Source organism: Apus apus, chromosome 1 (assembly GCF_020740795.1).
Source record: "Apus apus isolate bApuApu2 chromosome 1, bApuApu2.pri.cur, whole genome shotgun sequence".
In the NCBI taxonomy this organism is placed as follows: Eukaryota; Metazoa; Chordata; class Aves; order Apodiformes; family Apodidae; genus Apus; species Apus apus.
The window spans coordinates 2107988-2131066 of record NC_067282.1 but is presented as its reverse complement, the minus strand read 5'-3'; the positions used below and the strand labels follow the sequence as shown (position 1 = coordinate 2131066).

At 51.5% G+C, this 23079-nt stretch overlaps 1 protein-coding gene across 1 annotated transcript in view; it reads left to right on the top strand.

Annotated features, from left to right (window-relative positions):
• The first annotated feature begins 2224 nt into the window (after positions 1 to 2224).
• MAP6 (microtubule associated protein 6) overlaps positions 2225 to 23079 on the top strand; it is a 49649-nt gene continuing 28794 nt past the window's right edge. The window contains exon 1 of the mRNA XM_051608763.1: positions 2225 to 2906. Coding sequence (XP_051464723.1) covers positions 2236 to 2906 — 671 coding nt within the window. The 5' untranslated portion in view covers positions 2225 to 2235. The remainder of the gene's footprint in view (positions 2907 to 23079) is intronic.

The window sequence follows — 23079 nt, the reverse complement described above, 5'->3', positions numbered from 1 at the left end:
ATGGAGGGTCTCCCTGCTCTTTCTTTTGTTGTTGCTATATTTATAGATGCTTTTCTCCTTGTCCTTTACCATGGAGGCCAGATTGATTTTTAGCTGGGCCCTGGACCTTCTAATTCCCTCCCTGCAGAGCCTCACAGCATTTCTGTAGCCCTCATGAGTGGCCTGGCCCTTCCTCCAAAGGCCATGGATTCTCCTCTTCTCCCTGAGGAGGTTTTGGCACCAGCCAAAGCTCCCTGCTCAGCCAGGCTGGTCTCCTTGCAGCACGTGGGGATGCTCTGCTCCTGCTCCTGGGCCTTCAGGACTTCCTCCTTGAAGACCATCCAGCCTCCACATGTCCCTACGTCCGCGTGCAGCACGTGTGTGTGCACGTCTGTGTGGACGTGTGTGCATGTGCACGTGTGTGCACAGGTGTGTGGGAGTTGGGTCTTCAAGGTCCCTTCCAACTCCAAACGTTCTGTGGGTCTGTGTGTGCCTGCAGATGCGTGTGCACGCATGTGCATACGTGCAGGGCTTGTGTTTCCACGTGCAGGTGCACATTTGCTGGGTGTGCATGAGTGTGTGCAAGTGTGAGCACAGCTCTGGGCATGTCCAGTTGGGTGTGTTGGTGTTTGTGTGTGTGTCTATGTCTGTGTGCACACCTGAGTCCGCGCATCTGCCTGCACGTGTGTGCACATAGTGCTTGCACGTGTGCATCTGAGTACACGTGTGCATGGAGGTGCACTCTTCTGCACATGCATGTGTGTGTGCATGTGATTGCAGGTACACGTGTGTGCATTCATGTGCAGCATGCATTAGTGTGTATGTTTGTGTGCAGGTGTGTGGGTGCATGTGCATGTACATACACCTGAGTGCACGTGTGCACATAAGTTGGTGCACGTGTGTTTGTGTGTGTATGTGTGCAGCCATGGGTTTGTGCAGGTAAGTGTGCATACATGTGTGCATAGCCACGTGCAGGGGTGTGTGCAGGTTGAATGCCCATGTGTGTGTGGACACGTGTGTCTGTGTGTGCTGGCATGGAGTTGTGTGCACGTGTGTGTGTCTGCATGTGTGTGTGTGCTCACCTATGTGTGTGCATGTCTGTGTGTCTGAATGTATGTGTGTGTGCTCACCTATGTGTCTGCATGTCTGTGTGTCTGTGTGTGTGTGCTCACCTATGTGTCTGCATGTCTGTGTGTCTGCATGTGTGTGTGCTCACCTATGTGTTTGCATGTCTGTGTGTCTGCATGTGTGTGTGCTCACCTGTGTGTGTGCATGTCTCTGTGTGTGTGCTCACCTATGTGTGCTCACCTGTGTGTGTGCATGTCTCTGTGCGTGTGCTCACCTATGTGTGTGCATGTGTGTGTCTGCATGTGTGTGTTTGCTCACCTATGTGTGTGCATGTGTGTGTGTGTGTGCTCACCTGTGTGTCTGCATGTGTGCATGTGTGCTCACCCATGTGTGTGCATGCATGTGTGTGTGCTCACCTATGTGTGTGCTCACCTATGTGTGTGCATGTGTGTGTCTGCATGTGTGTGTGTGTGTGTGCTCACCCATGTGTGTGCATGCGTGTGTGTGTGCTCACCTATGTGTGTGCTCACCTATGTGTGTGCATGTGTGTGTCTGCATGTGTGTGTGTGTGTGTGCTCACCCATGTGTGTGCATGCGTGTGTGTGTGCTCACCTATGTGTGTGCTCACCTATGTGTGTGCATGTGTGTGTCTGCATGTGTGTGTGTGCTCACCCATCTGTGTGCACGCGTGTGTGTGTGCTCACCCATGTGTGTGCTCACCTGTGTGTGTGCTCACCCATCTGTGTGCACGCGTGTGTGTGTGCTCACCTATGTGCGTGCCCGTGGGCGCGTGCACGTATCTCTGTGTGTCGAACCGCACGCGCGATCGCACACGCGAGCGCGCGCGGGTGCGTATCCGCACGCGGGTGCGTCTGGCACGCGCGTGTGCCTGTGTCCGTGTGTGCGCGCGTGCAGGTGTCCACGCGCGCCTGTTTGCACGTGCCCGCGCGTGCCTGGCAGGCGGGTGCACGCGCCCGCGCGCCCGCGGCCCCGCCCCTCTTCCCCCCCCCCGCCCCTTTCCCGGCGGCGCGCGCGCGGGGCGGGGCCGCGCATCCCCCCCCCCCCCCCCAGCGACGCGGGTCCCGGCGTTGCGGGGCGCGGAGCCGGGGCGCGCGCGCGGCTCCTCCGGCCGCGAGGTGCGGTGCGGGGCGGTGCGGGGTTCGGGGGGGGGGGGGTCGGGGTCCGGCCATGGCGTGGCCCTGCATCACCCGCGCCTGCTGCATCGCCCGCTTCTGGAGCCAGCTGGACAAGGCGGACATCGCCGTCCCCCTCGTCTTCACCAAGTACTCCGAGGCCACCGAGCAGCCCCCGCGCCCCGCCGCCCCCATCGACACCCAGCCCGCCGGGGAAGCGGACCCGGCTCCCGCAGCCGCCCGGCCCGGCCCGGCCCCGCACCCTTCCCCCCCGGCCGACTCGGTGATGCGACACGACTACAAACCCTGGAAGGTGCAGCGCCCGGAGCCCAGCTGCAAACCCAAGAGCGAGTACCAGCCCTCCGACACCCCCTTCGAGAGGGAGACCCAGTACCAGAAGGATTTCCGTGCCTGGCCCATCCCGAAGAGGGGAGACCACCCTTGGATCCCCAAGCCGGGACCTTCCCCCGTCCTCGCCCCCCCGGAGCGCGGTTCCCCGGAGAAACCGGCGCAGGAGAAGAGGCGGAAGGTGCCCGAGAAGAGAGAAGGAGACCCCGAAGGGGAGGATGAGCATCCTAAAGCGCTGCGGGGCGCGGGCGGGAGAGAGAAGGGGCGGAAGAAGGTGGAGGAGCCCCCGGGGGACGCGGGCAGGGGCCGGGCGGCCGCCGATGCTCTCAACAGGCAGATCAAGGAGGAGGTGGCCGCGGGGGTCAGCTCGTCCTACAGGTAAAACACCCCCCCCCGCCCCCCCAACATCCCCCCAGCCCAACCCTCATCCCTCCGGCTCCTCTCCAGCCTTTCTTCCCGTCCCCTCTCGCTCATCATCCCCCTGGGCAGGACATCCCAGCCTGGGAGAGCTGGGAACGCGGCTTTGGAAACATCGCAGTGTGTGTGTGTCTGTGTGTGTGTCTGTGTCTGTGTGTGTGTGTGTGTGTCTGTGTGTGTGTTGGGGGGGGGGGGGAGTTGCTGTGAGCTCCTCTCCTGAGATTTTTCCACCCATCCCGGGTGGGGCGCCGGGGGGGGGAGGTGGCCGCGCGGGGAGCGAATCCGCGGCTCCTTTTTGGCGGGTGGGTTGGGAGCAGGTTGGGGTGGGTGTCTGTGTGTGTGTCCCCGCATCCCCAAAATTCACAGACACCCCCCCCTCCCCCTCCCCTCCTTGCCTTTCGGGGGGGGAGGAGGGGACGAGTCTCCCCCCCCCCGCTCTTTTCCAAGCGCATCCCCGGTGCCGCTGTATCCTAAAGGACCGAGCATCCCCACCGCATCCCGAGGGCCATCCAAACCCCCCCCCCCCGCCTCCGCCCCGCGCCGGTGGGGCACCCCCCACCCGTGGAAGGGTCCCCACGCAGCATCCCCCCCCCCCCAGACAAAGCAGCATCCCGGGATGCGGGTGACAAAGCGTCCTAGGCCGCTTGGGTGGGGCAGCCTTTGGATGCTGCCATGTTTAATGCAGCTTGGGGGGGGGGGGGGGGTTGGTGGCACACCCCTCTGTGTGTCCCCCCGCCCCCCCTCTTTCCTCCACCAGCCCCCCCCCACCCCAAAAGGGTGCCCTTATTTCACCCCAGGAAAAGCCCCCGCTTGGGATTCAGAGCATGGAGCTCCCGGCTGTGGTTTCCCTCTCGGGTTTTGGATGCTGCTGGGAATGTGAGACAAAAAAAAGTGAGGGGAGGGGGGGATGGGGATGGAGGAGAAGGGGGGAAGGGGGACGGGAGCCCCCGCACGTACATTTGCAAGGAGGTTTTGCTGCGGTGGATGGTTTTCCAGAGCTTTCTTTTGGCAGAACCCACCTCTGCCGGGGCTGGAGTGGAGGTGGCAGAGGGCAGAGCTGGGGTTTGTCGTGAGAAAAGTGTCACCACAGCCTTTTTGGCTTCTCCCCGAGGTGCTGATGCCGTGATGAGATCGATTTCCTTCCCCGTGGGGTGGGGTGGGGGGGGTTTAGAGGGGACACCTGCCATCAAACTGATAGTCAATTCACGCAGATCTAAAATGAAGGTGGGTTGTGACTCCTGTGTCCTACTGGTGCTGGCGTGGGCACCAGAGACCTGACCATCATCTTTTCCCTTGTCCCCAGGTGGGACACAGTTCCAGCAGTGAGATTTTGGGGTTTGCTGTAATTCCATCATCAGGTCTGGGGCCCTTGCTGGGGATGGGAGTGATGAGCTTCGGGCTCAGGTGCATCCAGGTGTGACAGGGGTGGTCAGCTGAGACGTGAGACAACAGCCAGGGATTTTTGGAAGGTGTGGGGAAAGAGGTTTTCCAGAAGTGACCCACTCGTTTGATCTGCTTTGGCCAGCTGTGATTTTTGACTCCTGTTTGTTTGGGGTTTTTTGTCTGTCTGGGATCATGTCAGCAATGGCAGGACTACAGCAGAAGGCTGTCCTAGAGCTGGAGAGCTGTTGTGGTGCTGCCTTCCACTGGAGCAAGGGATAATTAGACTTATTTTCTTGCACATTTAAATGCAGATTGCTCACCTTCCCATCCCTCCTGTCTCCTCCAGCAAATTCATGCAGCTGAGGCAGGGCAGGCTGGGCTGGGTTTCCTCCCCAAGCAAAAGGGTTGGGTCAGCTCAGATGTTAAACCCGAGAAGAACTAGAAGGCTTCAGCCCTCCTTGTGTTGCTCCTTATCTTTCAGGACACCCTTAGGGCTTCCTTTTCCCTTGGATCCTCATCTGCTCTCCCATTTCCATGTCTTTCCTTCCTTGCAGCACACTGTAAGTGAAGTGTTTGCTCTGATGCTCAGCCCGGGAACATAAGCGCCTCTTCATTAATGCAGAAGTGATGTTGTGGCTAATTGTTCTCATTTACTGATCAAATCAGGCATCTTTTTACAGTGCTGTTGACTGTTTGGGTTCTTTTTAAAACTCAAATTCTCCAAATCCTTCCTACTGTCAAGAACCTTGCTACTTACAGGACTCCTTCCTGGGTGGGTTTTGAACATTTCCAAGGATGGAGACACCGCAGCCTATTGGGGCAACATTTTTGGGCCACTCAGAAGCCAAAATTGTCTCCTGGTGACATTTTGCCAGCCAGGGGCAAGGGCTGGCTTAAATGGGGCTTGTCCTCCATGGCTTTTGCTGGGCTTGTACATGGGTGAAGGCTCCTCAGCAGGAGAGAGCAGGAGGAGATGTCCTTACAGTCCTCTGCCACCACTGCAAATCAGTGTAATGTGATCCTCCAAGGCTGGGAGACAGTTCCTCAGTGAAACCAAAGAGCTCACTGGTAATGATTTTTAAGCTTGCTCTGTCCCCCTTGAGTATTCTTTCCAGGCCAGGGAATGGAGCATGGAATAGAGTAAGCAACTAGCCCAAGGTCATGAGGGAAGTCCACGCTAACGGGAGGCATTCCCTTCTATCATAGAATCCCAGAATCCCAGGCAGGGTTGGGTTGGAAGGCACCTTAAAGATCATCTAGATCTAACCCCCCCCTGCATGACCAGGGATACCTCCCACCAGACCAGGTTGCTCCAAGCCCCATCCAACCTGCCCTTCAACACTGCCAGGGATGGAGATTCCACAGCTTCACTGGGCAACATGTGTCTCACCAGCCACACAGTGCAGAATTACTTCCCAAGATCTCATCTAAATCTCCCCTTTTTCAGTTTAAAACCCTTCCCCCTGCTCCCATCCCTCTCTGCCCTTGTCCCAAGCCCCTCCCCAGCTTTCCTGGAGCCCCTTCAGGCCCTGGAAGGTGCTCTCAGGTCTCCCTGGAGCCTTCTCTTCTCCAGGCTCAACACCCCAACTCTCCCAGCCTGGCTCCAGAGCAGAGCTGCTCCAGCCCTCCCATCATCTCCATGGCCCTTCTCTGGACTTGCTCCAACTGCTCCATGTGTCCTTGTGTTGGGGACCCCAGAGCTGCTCCCAGCCCTGCAGGGGGGTCTCACCAGAGCGGAGCAGAGGGGGACAATCCCCTCCCTGCCCTGCTGGTCACACTTCTTTTTAACCTCTTTTTACCAAGACAAATGAATATTGCAATGACCGTGTGTCTGTGCTGGTGATGAAGATGAAGAAGCCTTCAGCAAGGCCAGAGCAGCCCTGGCAGGGCTGAGCATGTCTATTGCACAAGAATAAATAGGAATTATTTATATGATTTACATTATTCATGTAATTTCCATTATTTTTCTTAATAGTACTAATCTTGATATTCTGAATATTTATCTTTGTATACATTTATTACATGTTTATATATAGGATTTATTTATGGACTTATTCCCAAATACACTCCCTTGGCAAGCCAAGGGAAAGAGTGAGAGGTCGTGCTCATTCCTAATGGGTTCCAAAAGTTGGGTGACTCCCTGGGCAAGGTCTGGTTTGAAGCCATCAGGAGCAAGTAGGTTGGAAGGTGATCAAGTCGTGCGTGGTGGCATCTGCTTGTCAGTTCCTGCCCTGTGACTGTTCCTCTTTGGCTGTGGGGAAACTGAGTCAGAGGTGCTCTGTATCCTACCTGAGCCCACACAATGCAGCAGGGTGCAACTCCAGGGCTTCCTTCTCCTGTTCACTGTTGTTCTTCTGAGGTTGAGGTGCTGGAAGCCACCACTGTGACCAGGTATGCCTTGGTGTGACACGGGTTCCAGCACCATGTTTCTTGCCTCAGTTTCCCTCCCCAAAGCATGTGTTGCCCAGGCAGTGCTACAGGGGCAGGTTTCATCTCCCTTCTGTCCCTGCTTCTCATGGTGGCCTGGGGACCCTGAGGGATCAAGTAAGGACCAGGACATCCTTCAGCAACTAGGAAAACGAGGTTTATATGGATGACCTGACTTCTAGGTAAGAGTCAGGACCCAGCCTTGGGGGCTTTGCAGCTCCTTGGAAAGCTGTTGCTGCTGGATGGAGCATTTCTTTTTCAGTTACCTGGTGTCCCAGAGAAGGATCTGGTGGCATCACTGAGGGGTTTATCTGTATGGGCCACAGAGGTGACCCTGGTGACACCAGTGCTTGAGACAGGATTGTGCCCCTGAACTCCTGGAGGGATTGAGCAGAGCCCTTCTCCCTCCCATCCCAAAGGATGGAGGGAGCTGAGATTAACCCTGGGGATCAAGGACCAAAAGAGAGAAGGTGACAGAATGTGCAAATAATGACATTGACTGGTGGAAGTGAAATTTTAATAATTCCACTTTTGCACATTTGGCAAAAATGCAAGAAGGAGTGAAAGTTTTCCATTTCTATTTGAAAATGATGGAAAAAGATTAGATTTAGGTGTTTCCTGGGTATTTTTTTCCCTTTCTTCTTCTTTTTCTTGCATTCTTCTCCTTTTGTTACCTTCATTCACTGATAAATATCTATAAAATATATATAAATATAAAATTATATAAAAATATAAATTTATATAAATATATATATTATGTATATACAAAATTTCACCCCCTTTGCAGTGTGTCAAAATGAGTAGTGAGGTGATTAATCTTCCCCAGAGACACAATATTGTGAAACCTGGTTTTTAATTTCATCACCAGAAAGAGATTTTTCTTCTTTTTTTTTTTTTTTAACCAAAACAATGATTATTTCTTGTTCCCCCCACCAATTTCCTTTCCTATCAGAGGAAACAAAGCAAGAAAGGCTTCAATGGGAATTTTTGGCCTGCGTCTCATGTTAATGAATTGCCTGTTGCTAATGTTCTGTCATTCATCTCAAGCCCTGGAGGTGCTGAAGATGTGGAGCAAATGAGGATCTGTAGTAGCTATGGAGATGAATGAGTCAGTGCTGGAGACTTGGTGTGGGTTTGTTTTTTTTCCTGAGGTCTAGAGGAGCTCATTTAGGGAGGGATCTTCATGCAGAAGGGCTGGAGTGAGCTACACCAGGGCAGAGAATTCCTCCTCCATCAGTATCAAGGAAGGAATTTTTGATGCTGAGGGGGGTAAAACACTGGCCCATGTTGCCCAGAGGAGTGGGAGATGCCCCATCCATGGAAACACTCAAGGTCAGGTTGGACAAGCTGTGAGCAACCTGGTCTAGTTGAAGATGTCCCTGCTCATTACAGAAAGGTTGGACTGGATGAGCTTTAAAGGTCCTTTCCAACACAAACCCTTCTGTGATTAGATGATTATGATTGTGGAATTGTAGGGATGGAAGATCCCAAGATCCACATTTCATTTCTGGGGAAGGGTGTAATATATCTAGACCACACCAGGTTGATTTTAACCTCTTCTTGAAAGTCTCCAGTGGAGGACATGTCCAATCTTAGGTTCACAGAATCACAGAATAGTTGGGGTTGGAAGGGACCTTTTAAATTCATCTAGTCCAACCCCCCTGCATGAGCAGGGACATCTTCTACTAGACCAGGTTGCTCCAAGCCCCATCCAACCTGGTCTTGAGCACTTCCAAGGAGGGTGCATCTACCCCCTCTTTGGGCAACCTGGGCCAGTGTTTCACCACCCACACATGAAAGAATTTCCTCCTAATGTCCCACCTAAATCTCCCCTCTGCCAGATTGAAGCTCTTCCCCCTCCATGCCCTTGTATAAAGTTCCTCTCTAGTTTCTGTAGCCCCTTCAGGTACTGGAAGGTGCTGGTGCTGTCAGTTGTGCTAAGCTTGGTGGAAAATTTTCCTTTGCCTTCTGAAATTTCTGATCAGATCCATAGACCAGGTCGGTATCAGTAAGTTAAACAGTTCCAGGACACATTCCTGGACATGGGGACATGATTGTTTACACTCTTGAACAGTCTCTTAACCTGCTTCCCAGGCTGGTTTGGGGGTGGGTACCAGGCAAGAACTGATCCAAACAAGCAGCTTGGGTGCAACCACCTCGCTCTGGGGGTCCAAGGGGTTTCACAGTGTGAGTGTGTGTGGTCCCAGCCTCCATTGCCAGATAATGTTCCTGGGCAGGTTTCATTTCCAAGTGTCATTTCAGTTACAAACTCCCAGTTTGGATGAGCATATCATTCAAGCAACCCTTGCAGACACACGGATCCAAGGTTGCTGTCAGCTGGAAGGGATGGAGCAGGATGTTTTCTTCAGTCCAGAAAAGGCTGGTTGTTCAAAGAGATGTTTGGCAGCTTTGGCCAAGGCTGAGTTCTGGCACAACAGTGACTTAATATGTACCTTTACTGGCAGGAGACACGTCTGCTGGTACCACAAGGACCAGTTGTATGAGTCTGTCATAACCATGTGTGGTGGAAGCCCTTGTGTTTACCAAGACAAGAAGGTGGAGATGGGTGCTGCAGACAGGCAGCTGTCCTGCCATGCTCTGAATCTTGATCTTGAGGGTGGTGAGACCCTGGCCCAGGTTGCCCAGAGAAGCTGTGGCTGCCCCATCCCTGGCAGTGTTGAAGGGCAGGCTGGATGGGGCTTGGAGCAGCCTGGGCTGGTGGGAGGTGTCCCTGCCTATGCAGGGGGTTGGATGATATAAGGTTTCTTCCAACACAAACCATCTCTGATTCTGTTTCTATGATCTTCTCTGGAGATAGTCCACCAACTGAGAAAGGGCCTTGGTAGTTATCTCCAAGTTGGAGATACTTTTGTAGTATCTTGGCCAACGTATTCCCTGCAATCACATGAAGGTGGACAATATCCAGGCCCAGAAGCCAGCTGGGAGCTGCTCAGCAGTGTAGGCAATACTGAATTTGGCTGCCTTGGCTGTGTGGAAGCTGGAGCTGGGCTGTGTTTGCTGTGGGACGGGGATGAGCACAAGGAAGAGATGGACATGGCCTTCAGGTGATGGAGTCAATGTCCTTGAGCAATTTTTCCTCTGCTTTTGCTCAGCTGTGTCACCTCAGCAGGGACCTGTAGGCACAAGGGCCTGGATGGGACCCTCTGCACCAGTAAGTCCAGTTATCTAGTTTGTTCTTTAGTCTTCACGAGTGACACCCGAGGCTGTCTCAGAAATGTGGAATGTTTCCTTGCATGATGCCAGCTGGAAGGGTGTGCCAAGAGCTCAGTCTCAGATGGTTTGCAGCCATCATCTCATTTCCAGCCTGAGCCAATGGACAGGTTATAATTTGCTGTTCTGTGGGCACTGGGTTACTCAGTGCTTTTTCTCCTATGAGGAGGTCACAGCTCAGTGTCTCCATGTACAGTATCCACAGTTTGGCTCTGCAGCTTGCAAGTCAAAGCTTTTTAGTCTCCTTTTTACTCCCTCTATCAACCATTTCTCTCTAGGTCTTCTTAGATGAAATCATGGTTTCTGAAACACAGATCCAGACTGTTGCCCTTTGGAGATGAGCTCCAAATGATGATGGATCCCATGGCACATTTCATAGAATCATAAAACCACAGAATGGTTTGAATCACAGAATCATGGAATGGTTTGGGTTGGAAGGGACCTTCAAGATCATCTAGATCCAACCCCCTGCCATGGGCAGGGACACCTCCCAGCAGCCCAGGCTGCTCCAAGCCCCATCCAACCTGCCCTTCAACACTGCCAGGGATGGGGCAGCCACAGCTTCTCTGGGCAACCTGGGCCAGGCTCTCCCCACCCTCACATTAGATAATTTCTTCCTAATGTCTAACCTAAACCTCCTCTCCTCCAGTTTTAATCCATTACCCCTTGTCCTCTCATTTGTGGACATCACAGATGCATTGTGAATCCCTCACGCTTAGATAACCAGGACATCCACATTGTTCTTCTCCTTGGGCAATTCCAGCCATGGAGCTCCCATCCTGTAGCAAAAAAAAAAAAAATCCTAGTGATTAGTACCCAGCCTAGAATTTAGTACTGATAATTTGCATCCCAGTTTGGGCACAGCAGGCAAGGTCAACCCTTCTCTGCCTCCGTGGTATCCCCGTCCTCCTCCGTGTTGGTGCTGCCTACAACACAGTGTCATCAGGAGGTCTCATCAGTGCTGCCCTACTTGTTTTTTGGTGCCAAAGTCAACCTTAAAAATGCTAAGCACTGCTAACCTCCTTCCAGGCTGCAGCTCAGCCTTGCAACACTCAGCACTGTCATTTCCCTCGCCCAGTTTCCCGTTCTGCTGATGTTTGTGTTCACTGGCTTAATTAACAATTTCCCACGTGGCCCTGTAATCAGATGCTTTCCTGAAACGAGCTGGATTTTCATAGTTCTTTTGTCTGCTAAGTCACTTATCATATCAAAGGACATGTCAAACATCTCTCCTTCTCCCCTCCCTGTGTCTGTTTAGGCCACCAGCTTCTGGATGCAGGAGCAGGTGCTGTAGAGCAGACCCCACTTTCACTTGGTGGCTTCAAGCTGCCACTGTAACACAAACCATAAATAAAGAGGAGAGGAATCAGCTAATTTAGACAGCAGGACCTTTCCCTGTCCTTCCTTTGCCAAATAAATCATGAGCAGCTGTTGTAAATTTGTCTTCTCTCACATTTAGAGCATGACCTTTGCTTTTCCCATCTCCTACCAGCTGAACAAGCCTTCACTTTCTAAGTACTTCTGCACCCTGTCCCACATCAGTCTTGCTTTGCTCTCAGCTGAATGTGTTCATAGCTCTAAAGCTTCAGCTAAACCTGGCCCTGCCCATGGATGCTCTCCTAGTGTGACCATCAGCACCAGGCACGAGGGGAAAGACAGACATAGGGAAGCTTTCTAGGATGGAAGTTTGATTTCCCTTGATTTATCAGGCAGCATTCTGGAAATCCTTCTGATGTCCTTTATCTTTTAATTTTAAATAAAAGATGGGAGATGCCCCTCCCTGACTCAAGGTCAGGTTGCTTGGGGCTCTGAGCAACCTGATCTAGTAGAAGATGTCCCTTCTCATGGCAGGGGGGTTGGACTGGATGAGCTTTAAAGGTCCCTTCCAACTCAAACCAGTCTGTGATTCTGTAACTCTATGGTGTGTATATAAATACACACACACACAAACCAAGCTGTTCACCAAGTTCCTGCCTTACCCCCCAACTAGTCTCCCCTCCCCAAGTCCAACATTGTGGGTGTTGCACAGAGAACACATTTTTGCTTTCTATTAATGATTCCTCTTGCTCAACTGGTGCCTTCACCTGAAGGGACCCTGCAGCCCTTTGCAAACATGCTCTGCATGTGGAGAAGCTCCTGCTGCTCTGGGTGTCTGTCTGCAAGCTGTGCTGTTGAGACTACAAACCAGGGTGTTTTGGTGCTGGGAAGGTGGGGAAGCTGCTGTGTTTTGTGGTGTTTTTTTTTTATTTTTCCTATTTTTTAATTTTTAAATTATTTTTTATTTTATTTTTGGGGAGCTGTAATTCAGATTTGCAGAGAAGAATGGACTTAAGGGATGTTCTCAGGCTGATGGGGGGCTGTCTGAAGTGATGTCCATGCTCACAGGGCTGGCTCTATCAGTAAAAAATCACTGCAGCTCCTGTAACACGGGCAGAATCACCTGGAGGTGAGGATACAGCTGTCCCTGTCCATGAGGATGCCAGCTGCACAAAAAAAAAAACACCTTGAGGGGGAGAATTTAACCCGTGAACCTAAAGGAGCAGCTTGTTTCAGAGAGTGTTTTACATGTAGTGGAGAAGGAAAACAAATATTCCTGCTTCACAGCTCGCCCAGGGTGGATAAAAATTAGTGGGTGATGAACAATGTCTGGAGAGATTGTGGAGTTTCCTTCTCTTTCAAGACCCATCTGGATGTATTTCTGTGTGACCTGCCCTAGGTGGTCCTGCTCTGGCATAGGGGTTGGCCTCGATGATCTCCAGAGGCCCCTTCCAACCACTGTGATTTGGTGATTCTGTGTGTCCCATGCTGGGATGGGCTGGCACTGGGGTACAGCCCAGGGACCCCAGCATCCCCATCCATCTCCATCTGCAGGGTTTCTCTTCCAGGTTGCAATTTGGGAGCACAAAATAATATCCCTGGTGGGGATTTTTATTTATCATCTTAATAGGACAAGGGGTAATGGATTAAAGCGTGAAGAGGGAAGATTTAGATTAGACACTAGGAGGAAATTCATTAGTGTGAGGGTGGGGAGAGCCTGGCCCAGGTTGCCCAGGGAAGCTGTGGCTGCCCCATCCCTGGAAGGGTTCAAGGGCAGGTTGGATGGGGCTTGGAGCAGCCTGGGCTGCTGGGAGGTGTCCCTGCCCATGGCAGGGGGGTTGGAACTAGATGATCTTGAAGGTCCCTTCCAACCCAAACCATCCTATGATTCTATGGTTATTGTGGAAGCATCTCCCAGCTTGTCCTCACATGGTTGGTTAAAACCAGGCTTTACATTCATCTGGTTTTAACTAAAAATGCCACCTCAGAGATGTAAACAAACCTTCTGGGCATTGGTTACTCCATCACCACTGGACAGGCAAGGAAATCCAGGCTCTTGTGAGCTGTGGGCTGCCTCCTGGCAGCTGCACATCCCTCCGTAGGATTCCTGCTGGCTGCAGTCAGTTTCTTCTGCATGGCAACATCCTCCCTGTGTCAGTTAGCTCTTGAATGGTGTTAATCCACCCAACCTTGCAGGTGCCACCTTGGAAAGGGGCTGGAGATTTCTGGCTGAAATGCTTTGGAAGGTCTCTGGTGCCCTGCTGATGTTGCTTGGCTGCTGCTTTGCTTTTCTTGCTACCGTGTCCAGTTCTGGGCTCCCCAGTTCAAGAGAGACAGGGAACTGCTGGAGAGAGTCCAGGGGAGGGCAACAAAGATGCCTGGGGGGTTGGAGCATCTCCCTGATGAGGAAAGGCTGAGAGAGCTGGGACTGCTCAGCCTGGAGAAGAGAAGGCTGAGGGGAGACCTTCTGAATGCCTGGCAGTATCTCAGGGTGGGTGCAGGAGGATGGAGCCAGACTCTGCTCAGCAGTGCCCAGGGACAGGACGAGGGGCAACGGGCACAAGCTGGAACATGGGAAGTGCCCCTGAAAGATGAGGGAAAACTTCTTGCCTGTGAGGGTGACAGAGCCCTGGGACAGGCTGCCCAGGGAGGGTGTGGAGTCCCCTTCTCTGCAGATATTCCAGCCCCTGGATGCAGCCCTGGGTGATGTGCTCTGGGTGATCCTGCTTTAGCAGGGGAGTGGGACTAGATGATCTCCAGAGGTCCCTTCCAGCTCTGACAATTCCATGATTCTGTAAAAGGCTGAAGGCCTGTGGGGCTGTGCAGGTGCTTTTCTGCTTATGTAGCTCAGAAAGGGGAAAAAAAAAATAGGAATGTGGTGTTTTAAGAAAACAGTGGCCTTCTGAAATGGAGCTGTGCATTAACTGCAAAGGGCAAGGTTATTCTGCTGCTAGGAATGAATAGTCCATTCCCAAGAGTGCCAGTGTTGACATGGGGTGTTAACTTAGCCCAAAGACCAGGCTGCATCTCCTTTCTCTCCTCAAAGCCCTGCAGAACCAGGAAGTCCTCTCTTGGGATCCCTGCTCTCCTGCAGAATTAAAAGCTCATGCCCTGGTGTTGATATCTCAGATTTCCTTCTCCACTCTCATCCCATTCTTGCTCCCCCTGCACAAGGTGTGAACAATGTGATTCTTGTGGGACTCCTGTCTGTAAGGGTTAGCTGCCAGTCAAATGGTGATGATGTGCAATTAATTATTAGGTGACTTAGTTAATGTTTTCTTCCACTTAGTCCTTTTTCTTCCGATTCCATCCCATGAAATCAGCTGCAGAAAGTATTGTGGCCATACAGGGAGGGGGGAAGATGGGCAGAGAGTTTGTCTCCCAAAGAAGGGGATCCAATGTATTTCTTCCAAACCAGACATCCTAGAAAGTCCACGATTATAGGGAGCTGGACAGTTTGGGTATTCCAGAAACCCAGTTAGACCAGCTACAAACTTGCCTTTGGGAAGGTCAGAGCTGGCCAGACCATGGGCTGCACTGAGAAAACCTCAGAATTGTGTCTGGGTGCTGGGTGAATGGCAAAGGGAGAGGTTATCCAGGTGTAGGAGGGGGAAATCCTTCAGGATCAGCCCTGCTTGCTCAGCTTCAGCTTCTTCCCACGTTTCCCTTTGCCTTTCACCTTGAAGGAGGCTGCAGCTCTGCTCCTGGGCAGCCTCGTGTGAAAGAAATCAGTGTGTCATGCTCTGATGGACTGGAAACCCAGAGCTGAGCAGCAATGGGATTGATTGATGGTTGGTTTCTTGGCTGAGACCTTCAAGGAGAAGCTGCAGGTGTCCTCAGGGTGCTCTTTCTTTGTGAAGTGGGGATCCCTTTCCTTTCTTGCACTCACTTGGGCTGTGGAGCTCCATCAATCTGAGCCCTAGTGGGAGGGTGCCAGGGTGCTGGGTGTCTTGCAAATTCTTTTGCAGCCTGAGCCTCACTTCACTGCAACAGGGCAAACTCTGTAAGTGGAGTTCCTAAAACTAAGGGGGAATTAGATGCAAAGGTCTAATTTTACCTTTTTGCTGGATTCGTGGAGGCCAGAGTGCTGGGTTGCAGGTCAGGAGAGGCTGAGGGAACTGGGATGGTTTAGTTTGGGGAAGAGGAGGCTGAGGGGAGACCTCATTGCCCTCTACCTGAAAGGAGGTTGTAGGGAGGTGGGAGTTGGCCTCTTCTCCCAAGTGAATAATGACAGGACCAGAGGAGATGGCCTGAAGCTGCACCAGGGGAGGTTTAGACTGAATTTTAGGAAGAATTTATTTACCAAGGAGTGGTCAGGCACTGGGACGAGCTGCCCAGGGAGGTGGTGGAGTCACCATCCCTGAAGGTATTAAAAAAACCTATAGATGTGGCACTTCAGGACATGCTCTAATGGGCACAGTGGGTGTTGTTGTGGTGTTGCTTGTTTGGTGGGGGTTTTGGGGTTTGATTTTGTTTTGTGTTTTCTTTTTCTTTGTTTGTTCTGTTCTCTTTTTCTTTTTTTTTTTTTTTTTTTTGTCCTGGGTGGATGGTTGGACTCAGGGATCTTAGAGGTCTTTTCCAACCCTAACAATTCTGGGATTCCGTGGCTTCAGCCATGCTTTACCCTTCCATTATTGGGTTATAAAAAAGATAAACAGAAGGTCTGAGGAGGGGGAAGACCAGAGGTTGCAAGTGCAAGGTCCTTTGGAGGCACAAAGGGCCCTGGGTTTGGGTTTGCATGGGGCTGGTGAGCTGGGGCTGGGTGACAACCTCCCCATCCAGACACCCCTGTGCATCCAGGGGACAACAAACCACTGGAGCTTGTCACCAAGTTGGCCGGTAGCCATGGCAACCCACGGGAGGATTCCCAGTGAAGAGGCAGGTTGGCAAGCAGCCCAGCTGAAGGGAGGACACAAGGAAAACCACGTGTTCCCTCCCGGGAGCTGGGATGGGTTTCGGCAGCACCGCTGTGCAGAGAGAGAGGGAGGTGCTGGTGTTGAAAGTTCATAGAATCCCAGACTGGTTTGGGTTGGAAGGGACCTCAAAGATCATCTAGATCCAACCCCCTGCATGGGCAGGGACACCTCCCAGCAGCCCAGGCTGCTCCAAGCCCCATCCAACCTGCCCTTCAACACTGCCAGGGATGGGGCAGCCACAGCTTCCCTGGGCAACCTGGGCCAGGCTCTCCCCACCCTCATTAATGAAGGATTTTTTTCTAACATCCCCCCATAATCTTCCCTTTTCCAGTTGGGGTGCTTTTTCCTCCACCCATGGGGTGAAAGCCTCTGGCAGCACCATGCAGTGTTGGGGCACAGCTGGGTGCAGGATGCCCTAAGGGGAGAGGTGGTTTTACTGGATCTTGTGGGAATGCTCCTGTGGCTCTTTGTAGCCCACAAGGCTGGAAGGGTCTGTGGCATTTGTCCAGCATGATTCCTGGGGTGACAGAACAGGTTATTTCAGCCATTGTTGGGCTGCAGCTTCTCCAGAAAGCTCACGAGCCTTCAGAGGAGATGAAAAGGTCCATCTCTTGATCCTGCCCCAGAACACGGGCCAATTTAGATGGTTTCTGAGGTTCTGCTGTTTGCCATAATTTCCCTTTTTGGATGTTCTAGGGTTGCTGACAAACATGCTGATCCTTTTCCACAGAGGAAAAAGAAGTTCCTCTGTTACAACCAGTTGTAATTTGTCTCTCCTTGGCTGCTCTGAAAGCTGGAAACACTGAGAAAACACAGGCACATCTATTGGCTTAGAGGATGGTTTTCTGATTGGGCTTCACCTGGTACCTCTAATCATGCCTGGAGTCTTGGCAAAACTTCTGGTCAGTGTCTGCAAAGTCCAGCTCCTGGATTTAAGTGGTTATGGGAAGCCCTCAGCTTCAGTCTAGACCAAGGGTCTTGCAGGGTGGTGGAATGTGTAAAGCTGGAAGAAGTTTCTTTAAACATGACATTGCAATCAGGCATGTCTGTCCAGCCCTTCCTGTCTCAGTGTTTGGTCTTTCAGTGGCTCTTCAGGAAGGTCTAGTCATCTTTCAGTGGTGACATAGACATCATCATCTTTTTTGCACCTGGTTGGAGAGGAGGGATGCTCCCAGAAGGTAATCTTGGGATCTGGAACCCACTGGTGATCAACATGCCCTGCTTTGGCATGGATTGTCCCCCGGAGCTTGGCACTAGTTAGGCCACACCTCGAATCCTGGGGTCAGTTTCTTGTGTTGGGGGCTCCAGAACTGCACACAGCACTCCAGGTGGGGTCTCACGAGAGCCAAATAGAGGGGACAATCCCCTCCTTGGCCCTGCTGGCCTCGTTGCTGTTGATGCAGGACACGGTTTCTGCTCTGGAAGCGCACGTTGCCGAAGCTGATGTTGAGCTTCTCATCCACCACCATCCCTGCTGTCTTGGGTATAACCTGCCTTAAATATCCCACAGGCAATTTCAATTTTCAGCACTACTTCCCTGCTGTAGCTGTAACTGATCCCTTGCTGCAGTTAAGAGATTTCTAAGGGCAGAAAGGGGCATGAGGACCATCCCATCTGAGTGTTGTATTTCATCCATCTCCTCTTGTGCTGAGTCCTTCACTCGTGTGTGGCTTAATCATTTCACAGGCTGGGATTGGAACTCAGAGAGATCTTGACATATTGGAGAAACAGCCTGAAATAAATTAGAAGCAGTTCAGGAGAGGTGAGGGTGAGGTATGACATAGAGGTGGGAATCAGCAGCAGTGCTGGTGCAGATGGAGCAGCTGGTGTAGGAGCAATTCTGCAGTGAATCACAAATCATGTCATTAATGTTGTTGCATTGAAAAAAAAACCACAAAACACAACAAAACCCAACAAAACAACTAAAAAAAATATAAAAAAATCTTTTGGCCAGGTATTGTTCTGAGATATAGGTAAAAGAATTTGAGATACAAGATGGGACATCCTTCCACCTTAGCAAAGCCTCAGGTAGATTCTTGCATTCAGGTTTTGGATTTGTACTTCAGCACAGCTGTGGACCTGAGGAAGTCCTGAGGACACCCACTGGAGAGGTCAGGACTGCAGAAGACATGGTGCAGAAGGCTGGAAGGTATTGAGTGGTTTTGGGTAGAAAACCGAGTGCCCCAGAGAGATGGATAATTGGCTTTGCATAATGAAGCTGGGGAAGGGCCTGGAGAATCAATCTGATGAAGAACCCTTGAAGGAGCTGGGAATGTTTAGTTTGAGGAAGAGGAGGCTGAGAGGAGACCTCATCAGTCTCTACAACTACCTGAAAGGTCATTGTGGAGAGGTTGGTCCTGGTCTCTTCTCACAGGTGATCAGTGACAGAACAAGAGGGAAGGGCTTCAAGCTGCACCAGGGCAGGGTCAGACTGGACATGAGGAAGGATTTTTTCACAGCAAGAGTGGTCAGACCCTGGAACAGGCTGCCCAGGGAGGTGGTGGAGTCACCATCCCTGGGTGTGTTGAAGGGTGGTTTGGATGTGGTGTTGGTGGATGTGGTTTAGGGGAGAACTTTGTAGAGCAGGGATGATGGTTGGACTGGGTGATCCCAAGAGGCTTTTCCAACCTGAATGGTTCTATGATTCTGTGATTCTATGACATGAAATGTAACAGTCTGTTGGGACACTCAAACCTGCTGTAGTCACAGTCAAGAGGACTTTGATGTGGAAAGTCAACAGTGTTCTAAGTGCTTTGCTGGAGAGAATCTGAGGGGTATTGTGCATCTCTGGAGATGCCAGCAGGATATCTCCACAGTCCTTCTCTTTGAAACTAGGAAAAAAAAAAAAAAAAGTCATTACTGTTCATTCCCTGCATTGATTTTCTGTCTGCAGTGACCTTGGTGCTCCATGCTTTTTTTTATGCTCTCCAGGGCACAGGTTGGATCAAACAATTACAGTTTTAATAAAAGATGCCTGGGTGTATGAGTGATGACCTTTGACTCCTATTATCTTGATGGCTTCTGCTGATCCTCCATCATTACCCCATTACCCTCTCTCCTCCCTGCCATGCTCCATGGAGCCTTTCCCATATCAGACTTCGTGTGCCATAGGATCACAGGGTTGTTGTGGTTGGAAAAGACCTTTCAGATCATCAAGTCCAACCATTAACCCAGCACTGCCAAGTCCACCCCCAAACCACGTCCCTCAGCACCACATCTGCACCAAATAACCCATGAGTGGGCTCAAAGCCCATTGGCACATGTAGCTGGTGATTTGAAGTCAAAAGCATCATGACACATACAAAGCCAGGTTGGATGGGGCTTGGAGCAGCCTGGGCTGCTGGGAGGTGTCCCTGCCCGTGCAAGGGGTTGAAACTAGATGATCTTGAAGGTCCCTTCCAACCCATGCCATGCTGTGATGGCAGAGGTTAATATGGGGCTGCTGACCCTGCCCTGCCTGGCTGAACACCAGGAGGAGCTTGCACAGACAAAAGAGCCAACTCTGTGTGCAGATAGCCCAGAGATCAATGGAAAAGGCTTTACCATCCAGGGCAGGATCAGGATTTGATCTGAGAGAGCAGAGGGAGCATCAAGCCAAGAATCACCCCCTTTAACGGCTTTAGCTTTGCTCTCAGCAGAGCAAACCCAATGTGACACCTTCAAGGCAATAATTTTTCCCACCCTCTTTTGAGTTGATTATTCTCTTGGCTGGAACATCAGTTATTTTCTTTTTTGGTAATGCAATATTTAAATATTACTTAATATAAACATTTTATGAACTGTTACAACGGGTGAATAATTTATGGGAGGGGAAGGAGTGCTTTTTCTGAGCCTTTGTGCTCTGTCTGCTGCAATAAATCTTCATCTAGGGAGTGTGTTTAAAACCTCCAGCCTCTGCCTGGGAGACAAGCGCAGTGTCTTCTCTCCCCTCATCTCTCAATTAAGTACCTGCTTAATACACTTGCCCCTAGCATATTTTATATCCTGATTAACCTTGGAACAGCTCCAAAAGAAAGAAGTATTTGCAGACTGTCTCATTTCCAAAAGCATATTATTTACCCAGTGGAGACAAAAGGCTTCAAAGAGGCTGTAAACATTTGCTGGGCGAGCAAAAGTGCTTGGTAGTAACAGATCCTCCTCTCAGTTCTTAGCAGGAGAGTTATAAAATCAAGGCTTTTAATTTTTAGTCCTCAAATTTGCAGGTTGTTTGGGTTTTTTTGTTTTTTGCTTGAGGAGGGGGTTCTCAGTGCATGTTTTTATGTGGTGGCAGCTGGGTTTGGCTTTTGGCAGGTAAGGCTGTGATTGTAGGCACGTGCAGTGAGAGGGATATTTTTATTCACTCCTGTATTAACAATATCTTTCTGGGGAAGTGGGTTTCCATGATCCAAATTTATTTTTAGGGCTATTTCCAGCCACATAACAACGGCACCATCCTCTGGACCAGGTATCTCTGGGTGCATGAGCATCAGTGCAGCACAGTGTCAAAGCAAGTGACGTTCTTGCAACGTCCTTTAGGTGCTCTTGGCTGGGTCTGGAGATGTCAAAAGACCCCAGAATGTCAGACCTGTGGGCAGTGGCATCCCATCTGCTTCCAAAACCAACCTGATGCAAAAATGGGAATGGCCTCTTGAGTTTTCCAGGTTGCTGGGGTTTGCTCCCAGCCTGTGCAGCTCTTGGAGCTTTGTTTTCTGTGAGCAGCATCTCTAAATCCCCTTGGCTGGCACAGGCAGTTGTGCACAAGCCCTGGGATTTTCTTTCATCTCTTCTTAGTTTCAGCTCCCCAGTGCATGTTACACACAGACTTCTTCTTCTGTCTGGAAACAAAAACCTACATTTCTACCCCACTTTTTTTCTCCCAAGGCAGTAAATCCAACCCACTGTGTGCTGCTTTTTGTGGTGTGCTGTGCCTGTAGGCTCCAGCCACTCTGATTTGGTGAAGGGGCTGGAGCACAAGTCTGATGAGGAGCAGCTGAGGGAGCTGGAGGTGTCCAGCCTGGAGCAAAGGAGGCTGAGGGGAGACCTGCTGGCTCTGCAGCTGCCTGAGAGGAGGTTGGAGCCAGGGGGGTCGGGCTCTGCTCCCCAGGAACAAGCGACAGGACCAGAGGGAACGGCCTCAAGTTGTGCCAGGGGAGGCTGAGGTTGGATCTGGGGAACAATTCCTTCCTGGCAAGGGTTGTCAGGCCCTGGCCCAGGCTGCCCAGGGCAGGGGGGGGAGTCCCCATCCCTGGAGGGGTTTCCAAGCCCTGGAGATGGTGCTGAGGGACACGGGGCAGGGGTGGCCTTGGCAGGGCTGGGGGAAGGGTTGGACTGGATGATCTTTAAGGTCTTCTCCAACCAAAATGATTCTATGATTCTATCATTTTGAGGCTCCTTTCAGCTTCACAGAGCAGAGCACCAGCCTTGGCAGCACAGGGCCATCATCACAGGGGTGTGAATGGGGTATTTCCCCCATCGTTTCCACGAGCTGTTGACCAAACACACGGAGGGGCCTCTGAACATGAGCACCTCTGATGTAAGGACACAACCCATTTTGTCTGTGCTTCACTTTCAAGGTTTTCCCCTCCTTGCAAGCACTGGAGAAGCCCTTGGAAACAACCAGTTAATGACAAAATAACCTTCTTCCAGAACTTGCTTTCTTGCCATTTCCCCTCTAAACCTTTCCAACACTCCTCTTTATCCTCCTTAATTTCGTGTCACCATTTGTGCAGGCAGTGTGGTACCAGCAGTGACCTATAATTGCTTGGTACCCCCACAACAGTCCTTGTTTCACTTAATTACAAGGAGATTTCACAATAGAGCCATCTGCTCCAGTGCCTTGTGCTGTCTCTTTCCCAGACTCCCCTGAGACAGCTTTGATGATCCCAGTATTTACCAGTTTGGTATCATGGGACGAATCCAGTTGGGGAACCAGAGTCAGCAAGTCCTCCCCATTATATCATTATTGGTGAGCAAATGATGCTGATGGTTTCCCAAGCTTGCAGAGAGGCAAGTGATGAAACAGGGAGGGTTTTCTGCACTAATCTTCTCATTTCCTATAATTCATCTCCTTTTCTGCCTTCTGCAGGCAGGGGTAGCTTCTAAAGAAAGATGAGTGGACTCAAAGCAGCATGGACTTGGGTGTCCCACTGCTAAAAGTGACATGCTGTAATGGACATGATTCTGCTCCTTCTTACACCCATGCAGCCCTGGTGACTTGTGGTGCTGTGTCCTAAAAAACTGCATGGGTGTGCTTACCTTTGTCCTCTTCCCAAAGAAGCCATCCTACCTCCCAGTTCTCCCACACTGTCCCTCTAAACTGTCTTGCCTGTCTGCTCAGCCCAGCTTAGTGTTTCTGTGATGCTTTCCAAAGCCACCTTCCCCACAGCACCCAGGGCAATTTCAGTGTAACTTCCCCATAGAATCATACAATCACAGACTGGTTTGGGTTGGAAGGCACCTTAAACATCACCTATTTCCAACCCCCTGCCATGGGCAGGGACACCTCCCAGCAGCCCAGGCTGCTCCAAGCCCCATCCAACCTGCCCTTCAACACTGCCAGGGATGGGGCAGCCACAGCTTCCCTGGGCAACCTGGGCCAGGCTCTCCCCACCCTCACAGCCCAGAATTTCTCCCTCCCATCTCAGCTCCAGCTCCCTCTGCCAGCTGGAAACCCTTCCCCCTGCTCCCATCCCTCCCTGCCCTTGTCCCAAGCCCCTCCCCAGCTTTCCTGGAGCCCCTTCAGGCACTGGAAGGTGCTCTCAGGTCTCCCTGGAGCCTTCTCTTCTCCAGGCTGAACACCCCAACTCTCCCAGCCTGGCTCCAGAGCAGAGCTGCTCCAGCCCTCCCATCATCTCTGTGGCCTCCTCTGGCCTCTCTCCAAC